This window comes from Macaca fascicularis, chromosome 8 (assembly GCF_037993035.2).
Source record: "Macaca fascicularis isolate 582-1 chromosome 8, T2T-MFA8v1.1".
Lineage (NCBI taxonomy): Eukaryota > Metazoa > Chordata > Mammalia > Primates > Cercopithecidae > Macaca > Macaca fascicularis.
In genome coordinates, this window is record NC_088382.1 from 29622672 (window position 1) to 29638532 (window position 15861).

At 49.8% G+C, this 15861-nt stretch overlaps 1 protein-coding gene across 1 annotated transcript; it reads right to left on the minus strand.

The window, feature by feature from the left end:
- Positions 1-5529: 5529 nt before the first annotated feature.
- LOC135964485 (uncharacterized) lies at positions 5530-12578 on the minus strand. Its single transcript, XM_073999924.1, has 4 exons — positions 12497-12578; positions 12230-12373; positions 7697-8690; positions 5530-6634 (listed from the first exon to the last, which is right to left on the minus strand). Exons 1-4 carry the CDS (start codon positions 12576-12578, stop codon positions 6613-6615), a joined length of 1242 nt encoding a protein of 413 aa, XP_073856025.1. The 3' UTR covers positions 5530-6612.
- Positions 12579-15861: the final 3283 nt, after the last annotated feature.

Below are 15861 nucleotides of genomic sequence, written 5' to 3' on the forward strand. Positions count from 1 at the left end.
CAACCTCTCAGGCCCAAGTAATCCTCCTACCTTTGCTTCTTCCCAAACAACCTGTACTACAGATGCATGCCACCAAGCCTAATTTATTTTTTTATTTTTCAATTTTTAGTAGAAATTTAAAAATCCCCCAGTGTGGCTGATTGGCTGACAGCCACACTGAAGCTTCATTCCTGCCTCTGCTCACTCAGCAATCCTCATTCCTCAAATACCTCTTCTTCCTGTTGTCCAAATGTCCCCTGTACTTCAAGGCCCATAGGTCACATCCTCCAAGAAATCTTCCCGGTCCACACTTATCCTTCTTTTAAATCAGGGATGCACACCCTGGTTATATGTTACAATCACCTAGGAAGCTTTAAAAAATAAGATTAGGCGTTAGGGAGAGGGGACCAGACCAGCTGAATCAGACTCTCTGAAGACAGCACCTGGGCATTTGTAGTTTTTAAAGCTCCCAGGTCATTCTAACATAGCCAGGATTGAGAACTACCGTTCTAAGCAAATATTACAAATATGTCTTGCTTCCACACCCATGGCTATGTTTTGTTGGTTTGTTTGTTTTTGTTTTTGAGAAAGAGTCACTCTGTCACCCAGGCTGGAGTGCAGTGGTATGATCTCAGCTGACTGCAACCTCCACCTCCCAAGTTCAAGAGATTCTTCTGCGTCAGCCTCCCACGTAGCTGGGACTACAGGTGTATGTCACCACACCTGGCTAATTTTCTTATTTTTAGTGGAGAATGGGTTTCACTGTGTTGGCCGGGCTGGCCTTGAAATCCTGACCGCAAGTGATCTGCCCACCTCGACCTCCCAAAGTGCTGGGATTATAGGAATGAGCCACCACGCCTGGCCACCCTTGGCTATGTTATTTAAGACATGCAAGGGAAACATTAACTTCCATATTAAAATATTCCCTTTCTTTTTTTATCCTGTACAGAGCATAGCACAGCAGCTTGTACCTGAGACTTCGACAAATATCTGGTGGATAGATTGGCTTGCAGAGCACATTCTGCCTGTAGAGATGAGTTAGCAAGGTGAGTCAGTCACTGTAGATTTCAAAGGGTGAGAAGCCTAGCTAGAGGTTATAACATAGCATGATATCCTTCTGGAAATGGAATTCTTCACTTGCAATGCATTTTAGGAGCCACCGCTCTGTGTGAGCCACTCTGCTAGGTCCCAGCATGCATGATATTGTTCTATACAAAGAATAATATCAGAGCTCACAGCCTATGCAGGAAGTAAGCAATTAGTTATAGCATGTGTACTGCAACCCAGGTAAGTACACAGTGTCGTGGATGCTTCCAGAAGGAAGTCATAGTCTGACCAGGAAATTTGGGAATACTTCTCATAGGAAGCAACAATCTGCCTAGAAAGATCTAGAAAGATGAACAGTATCAGTGTATTGGTTAGAAATGCGTTCAGCAGCAAGTCACAAAACACATGACTAGTAAGGTTTAAACAAATTGAAGGTTATTTTCTCATATAATAAGCCCAGAGGTAGGCACTAAAGGTGGTACATTGGCTCAGTAGTGTTGGGACTAAGGTTTCTAGAATTCTCTTGTCCTCTGAGTCATGGCTGCAGATTGGCTGCAGCAGCTCCAGGCATCGTGTCCACATTGAAAGGAGAAAGACAGGGGGAGGCCAGCTATGATATCCCCTTTTATCAGGAAAGCAGAAACCTTCCTGTGGATTTCCTCTTACATCCTACTAGCCAGAACTGGGTCATGTGGCTATCCTTAGCAGCAAGGGAGCCGGAAAAGACAGGATTTCACTTTTCCAGCTTCTTCTATATGGGAGGGCAGGTAGGTGAAGGGGGCTAGACTGAATCCTGTGTGAGCCAACTAACAGGCAGAACATTTTGCGCAGAACTGCATTTGCAAAAACATGGAACTGTGAAAGTGTGTGGAATATTTACAGTCTATTTATTTATTGATTTATTTATTTAGAGACAGAGTCTTGCTTTGTCACCCAGGCTAGAGTGCAATGGCATGATCTCGGCTCACTGTAACCTCCGCTTCCTGAGTTCAAGCAATTCTCCTGCCTCAGCATCCCCAGTAGCTGGGATTATAGGCGCCTGCCACCATGCCTGGCTAATTTTTGTATTTTTAGTAGAGACAGGGTTTCACCATGTGGGCCAAGATGATCTTGAACTCCTGACCTCAAGTGATCCACCTGCCTCCGCCTCCCAAAGTGCTGGGATTACAGGCATGAGCCACCGCTCTCAGCTACAATAAAAAAATTTAATATAATCAAAGTACAGGGCATGTGGCAGAGGAGTGAGGGCAGACAAGACAGAGAGAAGTGAGTATGAGACTCTTTAGACCCTTGAGTGACATGTTGAAGAGCTTGGAATTTTCTTATAGAACGTAGGCAATCAATAGAGAGGTTTCATCCGAGGAATGATAAAAATCCATTTGGGAAACAGAGGTGGTGTGGAGGATGGGTCAAGAGAGAATCAGAAGGCAGATGATTTACATCAATCCAGGCCAGATATCAGGAGGGCCTACTCTAAGATTGCTTTTAGCATAGCTACTGGGGAAAGAGTTGGGCAGGAGAGTCCAGAGGCCATGCATGTGATGGAAACAGCTGCCCAAACTGCATCTTCAGGTAAATATGGCGGACTACAGTTTCCCCTTCATAAAGGCCTCTCAGGCGTGTTTCCTGGAAGGAAGAGGTGGGAGATGTCGCCACGCTCAGCACATCCGTGAGGTGTTGCATTAGTCTCCTGGGGCTGCCGTAACAAGGTACCACAAAGCAGATGGAAACGACATGCATTTTTCCCCCCACGGTTCTGGAAGATGGAAGGCCAGGATCAGGTGTCGGGAGGGTTGTTTTTTTCTGGGAGTTCTGAGAGAATCTGAGGGGGAATTCCATGGCTTTCTCCCAGCTTCTGGTAGTTGCTGGCAACTCCTGGTGTTCCTGGGCCTGTAGACACGTCACCCTCATCTCCGCCTCTGTCTTCATGTGGCATCCTCCCCGGTGTGTGTCTGTGCACCCCAACCCCTTTGTCTTATGAGGCCCACTCTAATTCAGTACGACCTCATCTTTACATAATCAGATCTGCTAAGATCCTATTTCCAAATAAGGCCATGTTCACAGATACCTGGGGTTAGGACTTGGACATATCTTTTAGGGGGACCCAATTCAACTCACAACAGGTGTTTGAAGGCAGCTCTAGTTGAGAGTGTCAGAGAACCTCTGGCTTAAAGGAGGAACAAGGAGTCTCCTTGCAAAGTCTGAAGTAGAGTGGAGTGACTTTAATGTCCTCAGTAGAGAGCATCCTTCTCAGGAAGGATCTCACTGTGAGGTGGCTACGATTACCCTCTGGCCACCCTGGTTGCATCTGGCTTACAGAAGACAATCCCAGAAGAAACAGTCTCCCCCAAAGTCCGCAGCAACCCTTCTACTAGGAGTCTATACTCCTGCTTACACAGGCCCATGCTCATGCCTCACCCCACTGCTGTGTCCAGGGCTTTGCGGTATCCTGATGGGCCCGCGTGGATCACAGGCCCACCCTTTAAGCCACGGGTCCACCTGGTCCAAATCATAAAAACTGAACAGGATGATCACGGGTTGTGGAGATGAGCCTGCCAAAGTGATGCTAGGCAGTGCTCTTTCTTTTTTATTTTTAAAATATTTTATGTATGTATGTAAGTATGTATGCATGTATGTATGCATTTGAGACAGAGTCTCCCTCTGTCACCCAGGCTGGAGTGCAGTGGTGAAATCTCGGCTCACTACAACCTCTGCCTCCTGGGTTCAAGCAATTCTCTTGCCTCAGTTCCCCAAGCAGTCATTACAGGCATGTGCCACCATGCCTGGGTAATTTTTGTATTTCTGTTAGAGACAAGGATTCACCATGTTGGCCAGGCTGGTCTCCTGACCTCAAGTGATCCGCCTGCCTCAGCCTCCCAAAGTGCTGGGATTACAGGCGTGATCCACCATGTGTAGCCGGCAGTGCTCCTTCTTTACCTCTGCCCAAATGAGGGCAAGGAGACAAAACGTGGCTGGAAGCATCAGCCTCTTCCCGGCCGTTCTGATTGCGTGGGCCGCTTGTCCACTGGACAGGTACTGCTCCTGCTGGGTCCGCTCGTGTGATTTGGACAGATGCCCAACTGTCAGGCTCACTCTGTTCTGTTCAGGGAGCTGGCATTTGCTCCAGTTTCTTCACCTGCCCACAGGACAGGTGTGTGTCTGTGCGCCCAACCCCCTTGTCTTATGAGGCCCACTCTGATCCAATAGGACCTCATCTTTACATAATCAGATCTGCTAAGACCCTGTTTCCAAATAAGGCCATGTTCACAGATATGTGAATGGTAAGAGCCAGTGGGCCAGATTGCCCATGTGAGGGAACCGGGCTCTGCACCTTGAATTTCTCTACTGTTCTGGCCTCCGGGGCCATGACATTGAGGACGGCTGGCTACTGGGCATTGCTCCTTGCACCATTTTCTCTGGGACTCCCTGATACATGCGAGGTTCTTCTTTCTCAGGCCTCCTTAAGGTGCAGGGACCTCCCCCTCATTGCCTAGTACTCCAAACTGGCGTAGGTCTACCTTTCCCAGCCCAAATGTCCTGAGGTCCATAACTGGATTATGACTTCATAAACACCCTTCCCCCACCCTCACCACCACCACTCCCAGCATCTGAACTGGAAGACTGCCCGCGTCCTTCCAAGCCACTTCCCTTCCCTGTTGTTCATCCTCACATTTCCCTAACCACAGGCCAGCAGAGCTAGAAAAAACCCTAGGACAACTAGTCCAGGCCCCTCTCCATAGCGACGGCGAGACGTTCATTTTAACCTTTAGTTCACATGGTGCAGCCGCTACAGAAAACAGTATGCGAGTTCCTCAAAAAATGAAATGTATGATCCAGCAGTTTCACTTCTGGGTTTCTGGGTATATTCCCAAAAAAACTGAAAGCAGAAACTTGAATAGCTGTTTGTACCCCCATGCTTATAGCAGCATTAGACACAATAGCCAAAAGGTAGAAGCAACCCGTGTGTGTATCAACAGATGCATGGAGAAACAAATGTGTATATATACAATGGGTTATTATTCAGCTATAAAAAAGGAATGAGGCCAGGCTTGGGTAACCTGTAATCCCAGTACTTTGGGAGGCCAAGGTGGGCAGATAACCTGAGGTCAGGAGTTCAAGACCGGCCTGGCCAACTTGGTGAAACCCCATCTCTACAAAAATACAAAAATTAGCCAGTCATGAAGGTGGGTGCCTGTAATTCCAGCTACTTGGGAGACTGAGGCAGAAGAATTGCTTGAACCTCGGAGGCGGAGGTTGCAATGAGCTGAGATCGCATCATGACACTCCAGCCTGGTTGACAGAGCGAGACTTGGTCTCAAAAAAAAAAAAAAAAAAAAGAAAAAAGGGAATGAAATTCAGATACATGCTACAACATGGATGAACCTTGAAGACATCATACTAAGTAATATAAGCCAGTCACAAAAGGATAAGCAGTATATGATTCCACTTATACGAGGTACCTAAAGTAGTCTAATTCAGAGACAAAAATTATAATAGTGATTACCAGGTGTTGGAGGGTTTAATCGGTATAGAATTTGGGAAGATGAAAAAGTCCTGGAGATGGACAGTGGTGATGGTTGTACAATAATGTGGATGTACTTTGCCACTGAACGGCACACTTATAATTTTATGTTATATATATTTTACAACAATAAACTAGTAAATACACAGGTCCTGTTTATTCTTTTTTTTTTTTTTTTTTTGAGGCAGAGTCTCACTCTGTTGCCCAGGTTGGAGTGAAGTGGCACAATCTCAGCTCACTGCAACCTCTGCCTCCCAGGTTCAACAGATTCTTTTGCCTCAGCCTCCTGAGTAGCTGGGATTACAGGTGCCTGACACCACGCCCAGCTAATTTTTGCGTTTTGAATGGAGATGGGGTTACCCCATGTTGCCCAGGCCGGTCTTAAACTCCTGACATCAAGTGATCCGCCCACCTCGGCCTCATTACAGGCATGAGCCACCACGCCTGGCCATTAATTTCTTTACTCAAGTCTTCTACGTCACTTTTTGCTTCTGAGATGTGACCAAGATAGGAGTTAACCTTTCTAAAATCAATGTAGTATTTGCAATTTCCCTTTTTTGGGGAGACAGTTTTTACTTTAGGACCTAAGGGCTTGTGACTGTTATTTCTCCCTGTTAAAAAATGAGTGTAAAACCTTTGTTTCTTTCATAATTTGCCCCTTGACTTTCACTTTGTATAATGTTAGGTTTATCACCTCTGCTGGCTTTTCTGGTTTGTATTTCATTCACTCCTTCCTTCTGAAAATAACGTAGTGCTCCTACTATGTGCCAGGCCTGTTCCAGGTACTGAGAATATAGCAGCAAACACAGCAGACCAGAGCTCTATCCTGGTGGAACTCACATTCCAGTTCGGGAGATAGTAAACCAAAATACATAGGAAAAATAAACTATTCTATATTATCTGCATGTTGGACCCTTTGTAAGTCAAAGGCCCTCGCAGATCCACCGGCAGGTGGGGAGCAGCAGAGTATCACGGACGCTCGTTAGAAACTTGGGAACCCACCCTGGACCAAGTGAATTCGCATCTGTGTTGTAGCAAGGTCCTCAGGTGATTCACAAACGCATTCAAGTTTGACTGCGACAAGGTCTAAGGAAAAGAAAAAAAAACTAGGCAGTGAAGGGACTAAGGAGGGACTGTGAATTGCAGGGGGTGGGGGGTGCTGTGATTTAAAAACCAGTTGCCAGGGAACAGGGAAGGCCTGGTTTGGAAGGAGGCCCTTCTGTAAGATCTGAAGGGGGTCGGGGAGCGAAGCTCTGCAGGTATCTGCGAGAAGCCACAGCAGCAAATGCGAACACCCTCGGGCTTTGAGGCAGGGGCCTGCTGTTCAGAGAGACTGGGGCAGAGCCAGCTAGGGGCAGCGTGGTCCCAGGTGCAGCCTGCTCATTCTAACTTCGTCTGTGCTCTGTGTTTGGGGTGTGTCCTGCGGCGCCGTCCCTGAGCCCCTGAGCGCTGGAACGTGCGCGGCCCTGCAGGGCAGCCAGGCTGGGGAATGCACCGAGCTGCGCGCTTCTAGCGCTGTCGTTCTGGGGTTTCTGCCATTCTGGCTCCCAAGGCTTTTCTATTTTGGGCTTAAAAAAACAAAACAAAACGCAGATTCCCCTTTTATCGGCCAGGCATGTAGCAGAAGGTTCAGGTCCAAGGGGACCCTTTGGATTTAGTCCTTTCTGTCCGCTCCCGCAGTCAAAACCCCCTTCCCTTAAACTCCGCCTGCACTCGAGCCGTCTCTCTACACCATGGAACCTGCACAGAGGAGTCCAGGCCAGTGCACCCGAGCCAGGGCAGACGGAGAACGCCCCTATGCTCACCCTGCCTTCGGCCTTGCTTGGGGAGGACGCTCTGGGTCTGACCCTGGCGAGTCACTGCGTCTCCCGACGCGCGCCGCTCCCTCTGCGAAAGGGGGAAATACCAGCTGCTCGGCTGGGTGGTTCTGACCCAAGTGGGGTCACTTCTAGGGAAGCTGCTGTGGCCAGAAAGCACTGCACACGGGACTAAGTGTAGCGCGCCGACCTCTGCTAAACCACGGCTGTGCGGACCACCTTGGACCCGCGCCCAGATCTTCTGGTTTCTTCTGCACGGGGAGTTGTGAGGTTGCTACACCCCGGGTCTGGATTCTGCACCCGCAGCGGCCCCCGCACGGTGACCACATACCCGCGACTCGACCGAGCATCTCCGGCCACAGGATTCCCCGGGGAAGCGTCCCCGAGCGGAGGAGAAGAGCGATTGGCTGGGAGGGAGGTGGGACGAGCGGTTACGCCGGCGCCAGGAGACGGCGGGGCGGGGACGAGGGGACTGGCGGGGTGCGGAGGAGTGGGGAGGACGACGCTGGGTGGGAGAGGGGAGAGGAGAGGGAGGGAGGGGCGGAAGAGGGGGGAAGAGGGGGACTGGGACAGGGTGACCCGAATGGGGAGGCGGAGCAGGGGGGACCGGGGAGGCGAGAGGGACGGTGGGGAGTGGAGAGGGGAGGTTGTAGGGGAGAGGAAAGGGGGAGAGGGACCCACTGGGGAGGGAAGAAGGAAAGTGGGGTGGAGTGAGCGAAGAGGGGACAAGGGACTGCGTGTGGAGAGGAAAAAGGGCTGAGTGAAGAGGAGAAGAAAAGGGAGAGAAACTGAGAGGGGCGAGGAGGAGGGGGGGAGGGCGGGGCGCCTCCCCGCAGCCGGGCGCAGGCCTGGGGTCCTCCCCTTCCCCGGGGGCCAACGTCCTTGGGGCGTGATTAGTAGCTCCTTGGGGAAGAGGACGGAGCCTGAGCTCGGGGCTCGGAGGTCTGGGAGGGGAGGCGACCCGCGGCGCTGCGCGTGGCCGCGGCGATGGCGCGGGGCCCGGGGAGGTTTGTCCAGGAGGGCGCTGGTCACACCGCGTTTCTGAGCCTTTCGGTTCCTCCTCGGCTCTGCTCTCTGCAGCCGCCCTGCCTTCCCTCCGCGCGTCTGAGCCGAGTCCCGGGCGCCCAGTGGCGGGGCGGCGGGGTGGGGACACTCATGGACGCTCCAGCAAGGACTTGCTGGGTGCGATCCCGGGCGTACGGGATGTGGAGCTGCAGTGACTACATGATCACCCGAAGGACCCTGAGAGAGGGGCAGCTGTAGGGGGTCCTTGAAGAGGGTCTGACCGCAGGGTTTGTGGGCGTCAGCGCGGGGGAGGCCTGGGCCTGGAAAGATAGAGGAGATCTGGCCGGTAGAGACGTGAGTGCCCCAGAAAGGGGGGCCGAGGTGGTGGAGACGGGGGTGCGGCTTGCTGGGCTCCAGGACAGGAGGGGCGGGAGAGAGCCGGGAAGGCCTCAGGCCGGGCCAGCGAGCAGCACCCCCTGCAGCCTGCCAAGTGCAGGTGCGAGCCCACCCCTCCCCTCACCTATGTGAGACCCGTCGAGGTAACCTTTCTGAGCCTTGACTTGTCCACATATGCTAGTGGGGCAATCTCTGAGGGTGGTGAACATGCATAACATATGGGAAGCTGTAGAGTGGCCTTCCCAGCCTGACTGCTTCATAAACTTAGTCCTTCTCTCCTGGAGGAAGGAAGTCAACCCAGAGGCTTCTCACTGCTGGGCACTTTCCTGGCACAGGTAAGTGCCAAATAGAATCAAACAGAAGAGGCATCTCAGAGTTCAACAGAACAGATGCCTGGCCTAGCGGGCCTCCTGTAAGAATCCCCTTACAGGCCACATGCGGTGGCTTACCCCTGTAATCCCAACATTTTGCGAGGCCGAGGCAGAGGAATCACGAGGTCAGGAGTTTGAGACCAGCCTAAACAACATGGTGAAACCCCGTCTGTACTAAACATACAAATATTAGCCGGATTGGTGGCGCACGCCTGTAATTCCAGCTACTTGGGAGGCTGAGGCAGGAGAATCGCTTGAACCCGGGAGGCGGCGGTTGCAGTGAGCCGAGATGGTGCCACTGCATTCCAGCCTGGGTGACAAAGCAAGACTCCATCTCCAAAAAAAAAAAAAAAATCCAAAAAAAAAAAAAAAAAATCCCCTTACAGATTGCACCTGCATTAAGACTTAAGTCCTCAACTTGTTGATTCTTTGCTAGAGATTCTTATCACAGTGCAAAGAATTTACTGCCATTGATTGCATCCGAATGGACAGACACACACAAAGATGCACATTTGTTGGGAGTGTCTCTATCATAAGCAGAGAGAATCCTACTCAGCCAGAATTCCTTGACTTGCAAGTCTATGTGGGATTCAGTATTACAGATTCAATGACCAAAACATAATAGGGTCTGAGAGGCGGGATCCATAGCAGAGCTGTGGGCAAAACTGCTGGAACCAGGCAGGTCCTACCTCCACGATACAGCATAGAGGGTGACATGCCTGAGGGCACACAGGCTCTGGTTAGGCTTTGTGGAATTCTGAACTCAATGAGTCACTGAATCGTTGAGATTGCCCTGGTAAGTCAGATCTTGATTCAGTTTCTCCATAAGTAAATTGGGAGCAAACATACTGGCTGTTTAACTTCCCTTAGGGTAGGTGTGGTCTTAAAATAGCTTCTCCAAGTTGAGGCAGTTGGTGGGTGTGACTGTCATTTCTGTAGGATGGAGGAGGTGCAGCCTCCCGGTGAGATCAGTGCCCTGGCATGGCTGAAGTGACATGGAGAGGCCAGAGGCAGCCTGGCAGGAAGGGTGGCATCCCCCAGAGGGAGGGAAGAGGGAAGCTAGAGAGGTGTGGCCGACCCTTCCCAGAGAGACTTCATGACACTGGCATTCCCCAGGGGCAGTGTGTGGCTCTGTGAATGTTCCAGACATTAGCCAGGGCAGGTGAAGCCGCCCTTTATGCCATACGTGGAACTGTGATTTCGGAAGTGGCTTAGTTGGTGGAATAATCATTGCTGAGCCACAGTGTGACCACAAATGCAAACAAGTGTGCACCTTCTTTCCTGGTGAGTGCAATAGTCAGCCAAGTCCTTCTGGATCGGCCTGGCCTTGTTCCCTAACTGGGTGGGCCCTGCTTTGATGACAGGTGCATTCCTAGAGGTACTGTCTTCCTGCAGAGCTTTACACAATGCAACGCCAAGAAGAAGGCTCTGATGGTGTGGGCTGTTACTGTCATTGAAACATCCCAACGAACTCTCAGGGCAGCACTGAGTGAGAGCAATGGCTTGGGAGACGCTTCTTCATCTGGTTGGGCTGGTGCGTTTGCTGCCCTTGGAAATTCTCTCGGCATTCCAGCTGTCTCTCTCCTCAGCAAGCTTATGTATGTCTTTATACCTACACTCAGGGGACCCAAAAATAATGTTTACAATTTCAGTCAATCTTCCTCATCCTCAATGTCTCTTTCAAGCCACACCTTCATCTTCTGTCCTCCCCAATAGCTCCAGAATTTTTCTCTGAGCTCATAGCATTCAGAGTCATTTCACACACATAATGATCTTGAGTTGCCTGGCATTTTTAAGTTCTGAGTCTTTTTTGTTTTTTTCTTTTTTAAGCAGGGTGTTGTTCTGTTGAGCATCCTGGAGTGCAGTGGTGTAATCAATCATAGGTAACTTCAGCTTCAAACTCCTGGGTCCAAGCAATCCTCCCGCCTTGGCACCCCAAGTAGCTAAGACTATACCACCATGCCCAGCTAATTAAAAAAAAATTTTTTTAGAGATGGGGTCTCACTATATTGCCCAGGCTGGTCTCAAACTTTCGGCCTCAAGTGATCCTCCCACCTTGGCCTCCCAAAGCACTGAGATTACAGACATGAGCTACTGAGCCCAGTGGTTTATGAGTCTTAACTCCTCTTCTGAAACCTAAGTTTCCTGATGGCAGATATGCTATGAGATATATCTTTGTACTTCTGATGAATCCAAAACAATGCGGAAGGTATTTCAGGCTCTCGCTCAATACTTAGAGATATAACTGGTAGGTTGAATTACTTCTGCTAATTCAGTGTGCTGGGTTGAGCTCATTTCGTTCTTCTCTCACCCTATTCCGGAGATGGGACATTTATCTCCACCCATTCCTGGGGCCCTGGCTCATGCCAAGCTAAGATGATAAGACAAGTTTCTGGTAAGATGGAGAAGGGGGATTAGTATAATAACACATTAGAGTTGGGCTAAAGGAGTCACTTTAGCAAGTGTTTGAATGATCTTGCAGGTAACAACCCCCAGCCCCCAAGACCTAGTGACTTAAAACGACAGCCATTTATTTGCTCATAAGTCTGCCGTCTGGACTGGGCTCATGTGGATGGTTTTGCTGCAGTTCTCGCCTGGGCCACTTGCAGGTTGCAGTCAGATGGCACCTCAGCCAGGAGGTCTAAGCCAGCCTCCTTCAGGTGGGCAGCATGCTGGTAGCAGTGGGAGGCCCCCAGGTCTCCTCCATGGAGTGGCCTCTCAGTCATTTTCATGGGACAGATTTTTTTTTCTTTTTTAGACAAGGTCTTACTCTGTCACTCAGGCTGGAGTGCAGTGGTGCAACCTCGGCTCACTGCAGCCTCGACCTCCCTGGCTCAGATTATTCTACCACCTCAGTCTCCAAAGTAGCTGGGATTACAGGTGCGCATCACCATGTCCAGCTGCTTTTTTGTATTTTGTTGTAGAGACAGGTTTCACCATGTTGCCCAGGCTGGTCTCGAATTCCTAGGCTCAAGTGATCTGCCCGCCCTAGCCTCCCAAAGTGCTGGGATTACGGGCATGAGCCACTGTGCTGGGCCAACACTGTTTCTAAACAGCAGGGCAGCTGGGTTCCAGCAAGACAAAACCTTTACTTGTCAAGGCCTGAGAGTCACACACTGTCACTTCTGCTATGTTCCGTTGACTAAAGCAAGTCACTAGGCCAGCCGGGGCCCCATAGGAGGACCATGGGGTCCATGGATTTAGAGGAAGAGTGGCAAAGTCATACTGCACCAAGGCTTGCAGGATCGGAAGGATTGTTGTGGGTGTTTTTTGAGCCAGCCTACCTCACTGAGAGAGGCCTGAAGTAGCCCAGAAAGGTCCTTTACACAAGGTCCTGTTCCTTTACACAATCCCCCGACCCTCAGCTTCCCAGGTCCGCACCTCCTCCAGCTCCTCGGCCTGAAGACCAGGTGGAACTGACTGACTCGAGCCAGGGCTCATGATTCCTACTGGTTTGTGGAGAGATTGAGGGTCCATGGGAGGACAAGAGGGAGAAGGAAGATGAGATGAGAGAGGTGAGGCTGCCTGATGCCCTGGAGGAGGCTGGGTGTGGACCAAGAGGTGAGTCCAGAGGAAAAGTCAGCAACTATTTGGTGCCATCCTGTGGTTTTTGTGTCAGGCTATAATGCTTTTATTTCTGATTAAATAGCATTTACCTTCTCAATTTCTATCCAATAGGGGCATAGGTTAGACAATTGTCTGTTTTTTTCTTTTTTCTTTTTTTTGGTAGAGATGGGGTCTTGCTATTTTGTCCCGGCTGGTCTTGAACTCCTGGCCTCAAGCAACCTTCCCTCCTTGGCCTCCCAAAGTGCTGAGACTACGGGCATAAGTCACTGCATCCAGTCTAGTGCCCTGATAGAGATTAAGAATTTCCTTATAGCTGGAAAATTTTAGAGACCTTGTCTCTAAAAAAAATTTTTTTTAATTAAAAAAAAAAAGAATTTTCTTCTAATAGAAAATCCTGTCAGAGAGCTGTTTAGATGTGTAATGAAAACACATGTAATAGCCAGGCATGGTGGCTCACACCTGTAATTCCAACACTTCGGGAGGCTGAGGTGGGAGGATTGTTTGAGGCCAGGAGTTTGAGACCAACTAGGGCAACAAAGCAAGACCCTGTCTCTACAAAACATTTATTTTTTTAATTAGCCGAGTAAGGTGGTGTGCGCCTGTAGTTCAGCTACTGGGGAGGCTGAGATAGGAGGATCACTTGAGCCCACCCGTTCGAGGCTGCTGCAAGCCATGATTATACCAATGCACTCCTGCTAGGTGACAGAGGGAGCCCCTCACTCAAAACAAAACTAAACACAGGGGAAGAAAATTCCCACACACCTAATGATTTTCTCTGTACTCTCAACTACTCTCAATTTCACTTCTGACACCAGATGTGTGAATTTTTTCCCCACATTGACCAATTTTCCAACCCCAGCTGGAAGTCCTGAAATTCAATCCAATTCTGACACTACCTGGATTGGGCACAGCCCCTACCAGTTGAAGTCTGATGGGACTGCCATTAGACTGCCCCCACTTCAGATACCAGTCGCAAGCCTGTGCTGTCACCTGTGCTTCTCATGGGCCGGCTACAAATCAGAGGTTCCCATGACCCCATCCTCAGGTTCTATCATTGCTGGAATGGCTCATAGAACTCAGGGAAACACCTCATTACGTTTACATGTTTATTATAAAGGGCACCACTCAGGGACAGATGAAGAGAAGACAGCACAGGGCAAGTGATGGGGAAGGGCATGGAGACCCCATACTCCCTACCGGCCTGCCGCCCTCCCAGCACCTCTGTGTGCTCAGCATCCCATAGCTCTCTGAACCCCACCTGTTTGGTGAGGCTGCATGATGCAGGCATGACTGATGAAATCATTGGCCATTGGCCATTCAACTCAATCTCCAGCCCCTCAGTCTCCTCCAGCCTCCCCAGGGAGTGGGAATTGGGGGACAGTTCTGAAAGTTCCCATCCTCTCATCACATGGTTGGTTCCTCTGGTAACCAGCACCCCCATCCTCCAAGAGCCGCTTCATCAGCAGAAACTCAGGTTGAAAGGGGCTTGTTATGAATCACTTAGGAAATTCCAAGCATTTTACGAGCTCTATGCCCAGTGCAGGGTTGAAGACCAAGTGTGTATCTCTTATTATAAATCACAATACTATATCACAAAATGGTTAACTGACACTCTTTAGGACCAATGACAACAAAAACTTTCTCTCTCATCCAAATACCTGAGAATCAGAAAGTTAAACTCTCAGATGCAACCGAGGGTGCTCAGCCCTTCTCTCTCCTGTGCAGCCTGGTCCCTCCATCTTTGGCCCGTCTTGTGGGAGGAAACAAACTCTCTCCAGCATACCTCGCAGACACAATGTAGCTATCTCCAGATTCAACTCTGGAGGGACCTCAGGGAGCTAGAACATCACACAGTGCCAGAAATTTCTCTTCCTGGCCCAGGAAACCAAGGCCATGATACCCTCAGTTTCAGCGACTGGAGAGGTATGTGAACTTTAGGGGGCTCCCCGGGTGAAAACACAGATCTGCATGTATTGAGCTGGACATGGAGGCTCATGCCTACAATCCCAGCACCCCACTCTAGAGGCCCCCATGTGGACATCTACCTTTTTAGGCCTCACAAAATGACTTTAGAACTAAGTTGTTCAGGAAGGGAAGAGGAAGAGCAATGTATTACATCTGAAGTCTCAGTTTCTTTATCATAAAATGAATGTCATCACCGTTCCTGCATAATATGGTTGCCGTGAGAACTATGTGAGATAATGTATCTCTGGCACATGGTGGCCATGCAGTGTCAACTGCCATCACCATTATTGTAAACCAATGCCTGCATTGCCTTTATTTATTTATTTATTTGTTTATTTATTTATTTATTTATTTATTTATTTTTAGTATAGATGAGATCTTGCTATGTTGCCCAGGCTGGTCTTGAACTCCTGAACTCAGGAGATCCTTCCACTTAGGACCTGCAAAGTGTTGAGTGAGCCACACGCTCAGCCCAACACTTGCCTTTTTTTTTGTTTTTTTTTTTTTGAGATGCAGTCTCCCTCTGTTGCCCAGGCAGTAGTGCAATCTTGGCTCACTGCAAGCTCCGCCTCCCGGGTTCACACTGTTCTCCTGCCTCAGCCTCCTGAGCAGCTGGGACTACAGGCGCCCGCCACCATGCCCGGCTAATTTTTTGTATTTTTTAGTAGAGACAGGGTTTCACCGTGTTAGCCAGGATGGTCTCAATCTCCTGACCTCATGATCCACCCACCTTGGCCTCCCGAAGTGCTGGGATTACAAGCGTGAGCCACCGCACCTGGCCCTTAACACCTGCATTTTTATTGTGCCATTTGGCAGAAATGCATCAGAGACCCAGGGACCAGAGTAATCCAGGAGGAGTGGGTGAGAGTGGTAGATATATCGAGATGGGAGGCTAGGCTGGGTGCAGTGGCTCACGCTTGTGATCCCAGCACTTTGGGAGGCAAAGGTGGGTAGATCATCTGAGGTCAGGAGTTCGAGACCAGCCTGGCCAACATGGTGAAACCCCATCTCTACTAAAAATACAAAAAGTTAGCTGGGTGTGGTGGTGCGCACCTGTAACTGCAGCTACCAGAGAGGCTGAGGTATGAGAATTGCTTGAACACAGGAGGCGGGGGTTGCAGTGAGCCGAGATCGTGCCATTACACTCTCGCCTGGGTGACAGGGTGAGACTCTGTCTTAAATAATTAAAAAA

What these genes read in the sequence shown, in the direction of transcription:
- LOC135964485 (XM_073999924.1), bottom strand. Translation starts at nt 12,578, where the DNA reads ATGAGCCCTGGCTCGAGTCAGTCAGTTCCACCTGGTCTTCAGGCCGAG. An exon ending in GCGGACCTGGGAAGCTGAGG is followed by an intron (nt 12,374 to 12,496) that starts GTCGGGGGATTG and finishes CGATCCTGCAAG; the next exon opens with CCTTGGTGCAGTATGACTTT. An exon ending in TGACTCTCAGGCCTTGACAA is followed by an intron (nt 8,691 to 12,229) that starts GTAAAGGTTTTG and finishes CTATCTTTCCAG; the next exon opens with GCCCAGGCCTCCCCCGCGCT.